Source organism: Oncorhynchus masou, unplaced genomic scaffold (assembly GCF_036934945.1).
Source record: "Oncorhynchus masou masou isolate Uvic2021 unplaced genomic scaffold, UVic_Omas_1.1 unplaced_scaffold_9885, whole genome shotgun sequence".
NCBI classification, from domain to species: Eukaryota; Metazoa; Chordata; class Actinopteri; order Salmoniformes; family Salmonidae; genus Oncorhynchus; species Oncorhynchus masou.
Genome location: NW_027016405.1, coordinates 3103 through 9966, shown reverse-complemented (window position 1 = coordinate 9966; position 6864 = coordinate 3103). Strand labels below are relative to the sequence as shown.

Here is a 6864-nt window from a genome sequence, read left to right as displayed (position 1 = left end):
CTACTACACCTGTTGTATTCAGGTCTACTACACCCTGTTGTATTCAGGTCTACCACACCTGTTGTATTCAGGTCTACTACACCTGTTGTATTCAGGTCTACTACACCTGTTGTATTCAGGTCTACTACACCTGTTGTATTCAGGTCTACTACACCTGTTGTATTCAGGTCTACTACACCTGTTGTATTCAGGTCTACTACACCTGTTGTATCCAGGTCTACCCCACCTGTTGTATTCAGGTCTACCCCACCTGTTGTATTCAGGTCTACTACACCTGTTGTATTCAGGTCTACTACACCTGTTGTATTCAGGTCTACTACACCTGTTGTATTCAGGTCTACCACACCTGTTGTATTCAGGTCTACCACACCTGTTGTATTCAGGTCTACTACCTGTTGTATTCAGGTCTACTACACCTGTTGTATTCAGGTCTACTACACTGTTGTATTCAGGTCTACTACACCTGTTGTATTCAGGTCTACTACACCTGTTGTATTCAGGTCTACTACACTGTTGTATTCAGGTCTACTACACCTGTTGTATTCAGGTCTACTACACCCTGTTGTATTCAGGTCTACTACACCTGTTGTATTCAGGTCTACTACACCTGTTGTATTCAGGTCTACTACACCTGTTGTATTCAGGTCTACTACACCTATTGTATCCAGGTCTACCCCACCTGTTGTATTCAGGTCTACCCCACCTGTTGTATTCAGGTCTACTACACCTGTTGTATTCAGGTCTACCACACCTGTTGTATTCAGGTCTACTACACCTGTTGTATTCAGGTCTACTACACCTGTTGTATTCAGGTCTACTACACCTGTTGTATTCAGGTCTACCACACCTGTTGTATTCAGGTCTACTACACCTGTTGTATTCAGGTCTACCACACCTGTTGTATTCAGGTCTACTACACCTGTTGTATTCAGGTCTACTACACCTGTTGTATTCAGGTCTACTACACCTGTTGTATTCAGGTCTACTACACCTGTTGTATTCAGGTCTACTACACCTGTTGTATTCAGGTCTACTACACCTGTTGTATTCAGGTCTACTCCACCTGTTGTATTCAGCATTTCACTGTGAGGTCTACTACACCTGTTGTATTCAGCAGTTCACTCTGAGGTCTACTACACCTGTTGTATTCAGGTCTACCCCACCTGTTGTATTCAGGTCTACTACACCTGTTGTATTCAGGTCTACTACACCTGTTGTATTCAGCAGTTCACTCTGAGGTCTACTACACCTGTTGTATTCAGGTCTACTACACCTGTTGTATTCAGGTCTACTACACCTGTTGTATTCAGGTCTACTACACCTGTTGTATTCAGGTCTACTACACCTGTTGTATTCAGGTCTACTACACCTGTTGTATTCAGGTCTACCCCACCTGTTGTATTCAGGTCTACTACGCCTGTTGTATTCAGCATTTCACTGTGAGGTCTACTACACCTGTTGTATTCAGGTCTACCCCACCTGTTGTATTCAGGTCTACCACACCTGTTGTATTCAGGTCTACCCCACCTGTTGTATTCAGGTCTACTACACCTGTTGTATTCAGGTCTACTACACCTGTTGTATTCAGGTCTACCCCACCTGTTGTATTCAGGTCTACTACACCTGTTGTATTCAGGTCTACTACACCTGTTGTATTCAGGTCTACCCCACCTGTTGTATTCAGGTCTACTACGCCTGTTGTATTCAGCATTTCACTGTGAGGTCTACTACACCTGTTGTATTCAGGTCTACCCCACCTGTTGTATTCAGGTCTACCACACCTGTTGTATTCAGGTCTACCCCACCTGTTGTATTCAGGTCTACTACACCTGTTGTATTCAGGTCTACTACACCTGTTGTATTCAGGTCTACCCCACCTGTTGTATTCAGGTCTACTACACCTGTTGTATTCAGGTCTACTACACCTGTTGTATTCAGGTCTACTACACCTGTTGTATTCAGGTCTACTACACCTGTTGTATTCAGGTCTACTACACCTGTTGTATTCAGGTCTACCCCACCTGTTGTATTCAGGTCTACCACACCTGTTGTATTCAGGTCTACTACACCTGTTGTATTCAGGTCTACTACACCTGTTGTATTCAGGTCTACTACACCTGTTGTATTCAGGTCTACTACACCTGTTGTATTCAGGTCTACCCCACCTGTTGTATTCAGGTCTACCCCACCTGTTGTATTCAGGTCTACCACACCTGTTGTATTCAGGTCTACCACACCTGTTGTATTCAGGTCTACTACACCTGTTGTATTCAGGTCTACCACACCTGTTGTATTCAGGTCTACCACACCTGTTGTATTCAGGTCTACCACACCTGTTGTATTCAGGTCTACTACACCTGTTGTATTCAGGTCTACTACACCTGTTGTATCCAGGTCTACTACACCTGTTGTATTCAGGTCTACTACACCTGTTGTATTCAGGTCTACTACACCTGTTGTATTCAGGTCTACTACACCTGTTGTATTCAGGTCTACTACACCCCTGTTGTATTCAGGTCTACTACACCTGTTGTATTCAGGTCTACTACACCTGTTGTATCCAGGTCTACTACACCTGTTGTATTCAGGTCTACTACACCTGTTGTATTCAGGTCTACTACACCTGTTGTATTCAGGTCTACTACACCTGTTGTATTCAGGTCTACCCCACCTGTTGTATTCAGGTCTACTACACCTGTTGTATTCAGGTCTACTACACCTGTTGTATTCAGGTCTACTACACCTGTTGTATTCAGGTCTACTACACCTGTTGTATTCAGGTCTACTACACCTGTTGTATTCAGGTCTACCACACCTGTTGTATTCAGGTCTACCACACCTGTTGTATTCAGGTCTACTACACCTGTTGTATTCAGGTCTACCACACCTGTTGTATTCAGGTCTACTACACCTGTTGTATTCAGGTCTACTACACCTGTTGTATCCAGGTCTACTACACCTGTTGTATTCAGGTCTACTACACCTGTTGTATTCAGGTCTACTACACCTGTTGTATTCAGGTCTACTACACCTGTTGTATTCAGGTCTACTACACCTGTTGTATTCAGGTCTACTACACCTGTTGTATTCAGGTCTCCTACACCTGTTGTATTCAGGTCTCCTACACCTGTTGTATTCAGGTCTACTACACCTGTTGTATTCAGGTCTACCACACCTGTTGTATTCAGGTCTACTACACCTGTTGTATTCAGGTCTACTACACCTGTTGTATTCGTTACATGTGACTAATACAATAGCATTTGATCTGTTTGGACACTCTGTTCAGAGGCGCTAAGTATTGTCTGTCGGCTGGCAGATAACCCCACCTGAGCAGTTGTTCCATGTGGTTTGTTCCTTCACAGTTTCCTAGAACAAAGGGCGGCTCAACTCTCCCAGCATTAACATTCATTTCAGTGTTTTCAAGTGTTTGTGCTACTGATGTTTGTTCACAATCAAAGGGAATCGTCCTGATCAATTATGCATAACCATAATATTATATTCATATTCAAATTAAATACTTTATAGTTCATATTGTTTTTAATTAAGTAAAATCAGAAATCAATTTGAACAGTGATTTTAATTGTTCACAGTCCACACCAATAAATCCCTCATGGTTTTATAAGGTTCTTCACAGCAGTAGAGAATTCTAAAGCAGTGGTTTACAGTAGTTCCCATGAGCTTCAGTCACTGTTCTCACATCAAATACACTGCTGTGCTGTTCTCACATCAAATACACTGCTGTGCTGTTCTCACATCAAATACACTGCTGTGCTGTTCTCACATCAAATACACTGCTGTGCTGTTCTCACATCAAATACACTGCTGTGCTGTTCTCATCAAATACACTGCTGTGCTGTTCTCCCCTCAGTAACACAATAAAGTAACACATACTTTAAATAAAAGTAAGAAAATAATAAACATGACGATTATAAAACAAACAGTAAACAAAACCTCTCATATACAATCATATTTAATATAACCTGAGAAAATAAGAAACCTCTAACAGAAAGTACTGTACATATCAACATATCAAATAAAGCACTATTGTCAACCAGCAACAGAAGTAATTAATGGTGATGTGTGCCACAGAATAGGAAGTGGCCATAAAAAGTGTATCCTGCCGCCTACTGCTGCTGCCTACTGCTGCTGCCTACTGCTGCTGCTGCCGCCTACTGCTGCCGCCTACTGCTGCCGCCTACTGCTGCTGCCGCCTACTGCTGCTGCTGCCGCCTACTGCTGCTGCCTACTGCTGCTGCCTACTGCTGCCGCCTACTGCTGCCGCCTACTGCTGCTGCCGCCTACTGCTGCTGCTGCCGCCTACTGCTGCTGCCGCCTACTGCTGCTGCTGCCGCCTACTGCTTTGCTGCCGCCTACTGCTGCCGCCTACTGCTGCTGCCGCCTACTGCTGCTGCCGCCTACTGCTGCTGCCGCCTACTGCTGCCTACTGCTGCCGCCTACTGCTGCTGCTGCTGCCTACTGCTGCCGCCTACTGCTGCTGCCGCCTGCTGCTGCTGCCGCCTGCTGCTGCTGCCGCCTACTGCTGCCGCCTACTGCTGCCTACTGCTGCTGCCGCCTACTGCTGCTGCTGCTGCCTACTGCTGCCGCCTACTGCTGCTGCTGCCTGCTGCTGCTGCAGTCATTTAACCATTCATTGTAGCCATTGAGACTCTGCACAGTTGCTTTATAATGATTATTTTTGTACGTAAATTCACTTGTTCATTCCTGGTATTAATACATTCGGATTTAATCAACAAATAGTCGCTTTACAAAAAGGTTAAGGGTACAAGACCGTACATATCTGGCTGTGTTGGCAAAATCACTACATATCCCATCAAGCCAAGCGGGGAGGGGCTGCCCGTTGTCATGGTTCCAAGACCAGTCAGGAACGTTCAGAGCCAAGTGGGGAGGGGCTGCCCGTTGTCATGGTTCCAAGACCAGTCAGGAACGTTCAGAGCCAAGCGGGGAGGGGCTGCCCGTTGTCATGGTTCCAAGACCAGTCAGGAACGTTCAGAGCCAAGCGGGGAGGGGCTGCCCGTTGTCATGGTTCCAAGACCAGTCAGAAAAGTTCAGCTGACCCTACGCCAGTGGATCTCTAAACTGAACTTGGATCCGGGTTAAGTAGCAATGATATTCTTCGCCACAGTTATCTTACCACACAACAGATAGCTCGTGACAACAGATAGCTCGTGACAACAGATAGCTCGTGACAACAGATAGCTCGTGACAACAGATAGCTCGTGACAACAGATAGCTCGTGACAACAGATAGCTCGTGACCAATCATGACTATTCAACAAAACAAAGAATTTAAGCTTCTTTCCCAGGGAATTCCTTAGTTACACGATGGAATAACTAGCAAAGGAGTTTTGAAGTTGAGGGTGCAGTATATATGATGTTTGGCAATGAGGACTAAAACTAGCCAAGTTCAGCTAGCCAGCTAGTTTAGCCCAGTAAGGAGAGGGACTTAGCTAGATAGTGTAGTCAGTATCAGGCCAGTAAGGAGAGGGACTTAGCTAGATAGTGTAGTCAGTATCAGGCCAGTAAGGAGAGGGACTTAGCTAGATAGTGTAGTCAGTATCAGGCCAGTAAGGAGGGGGACTTAGCTAGATAGTGTAGTCAGTATCAGGCCAGTAAGGAGAGGGACTTAGCTAGATAGTGTAGTCAGTATCATTAGCTAGATAGTGTAGTCAGTATCAGGCCAGTAAGGAGAGGGACTTAGCTAGATAGTGTAGTCAGTATCAGGCCAGTAAGGAGAGGGACTTAGCTAGATAGTGTAGTCAGTATCAGGCCAGTAAGGAGGGGGACTTAGCTAGATAGTGTAGTCAGTATCAGGCCAGTAAGGAGAGGGACTTAGCTAGATAGTGTAGTCAGTATCATCAGGCCAGTAAGGAGAGGGACTTAGCTAGATAGTGTAGTCAGTATCAGGCCAGTAAGGAGAGGGACTTAGCTAGATAGTGTAGTCAGTATCAGGCCAGTAAGGAGAGGGACTTAGCTAGATAGTGTAGTCAGTATCAGGCCAGTAAGGAGAGGGACTTAGCTAGATAGTGTAGTCAGTATCAGGCCAGTAAGGAGAGGGACTTAGCTAGATAGTGTAGTCAGTATCAGGCCAGTAAGGAGAGGGACTTAGCTAGATAGTGTAGTCAGTATCAGGCCAGTAAGGAGAGGGACTTAGCTAGATAGTGTAGTCAGTATCAGGCCAGTAAGGAGAGGGACTTAGCTAGATAGTGTAGTCAGTATCAGGCCAGTAAGGAGAGGGACTTAGCTAGATAGTGTAGTCAGTATCAGGCCAGTAAGGAGAGGGACTTAGCTAGATAGTGTAGTCAGTATCAGGCCAGTAAGGAGAGGGAAGTAGATTAATATATATACATTATACATAGTTAACTAGTGCACTATTATTTTTGTTACGTGTAGTTACACAAGGTATGCACTCTACAGTGTATTGAGTACTTAATGGTGATTAAATGCAGTACTCAAGCAGACAATAGCAGTAGCCTTGAAGAGCATATGAGGTTATGTTAAATATAGCTAGAGTAGCGTGATCCTTGAGCCAAAGCTGACAACATGAGTGGTTGTCTGTTCATGCAGATATAAGAAGAATAACTTAAAGGTGCTACATTCTCAATGTCTCCCCCGTGTGGAAGGTGGGGGAACTGCAACAGCTTTATGCTGCATTCTAAACAAATCTCCCCTTCTCTGCATTCTACTTCCCTGTAACATGATGAGACTGACGCCTGAGCCTTTAACTTTCGGTTTTGATCCACCAGCTTCAAAAATGTTTTTTTGTTATTTTTTGTTATTGAAAAGATAGTTCACAGTGATTTAGATGGTACAATGATTCCCTACACTATTCAGTACTTGTTTTCTC

At 44.6% G+C, this 6864-nt stretch overlaps 1 protein-coding gene across 1 annotated transcript; it reads left to right on the top strand.

The window, feature by feature from the left end:
* Nucleotides 1-4089: 4089 nt before the first annotated feature.
* LOC135538619 (keratin-associated protein 4-6-like) lies at nucleotides 4090-4657 on the top strand (the record flags this gene model as incomplete). Its single annotated transcript, XM_064964498.1, has 1 exon — nucleotides 4090-4657. A coding segment is annotated over one exon (568 nt), but the record flags the coding sequence as incomplete, so codon positions are not given.
* Nucleotides 4658-6864: the final 2207 nt, after the last annotated feature.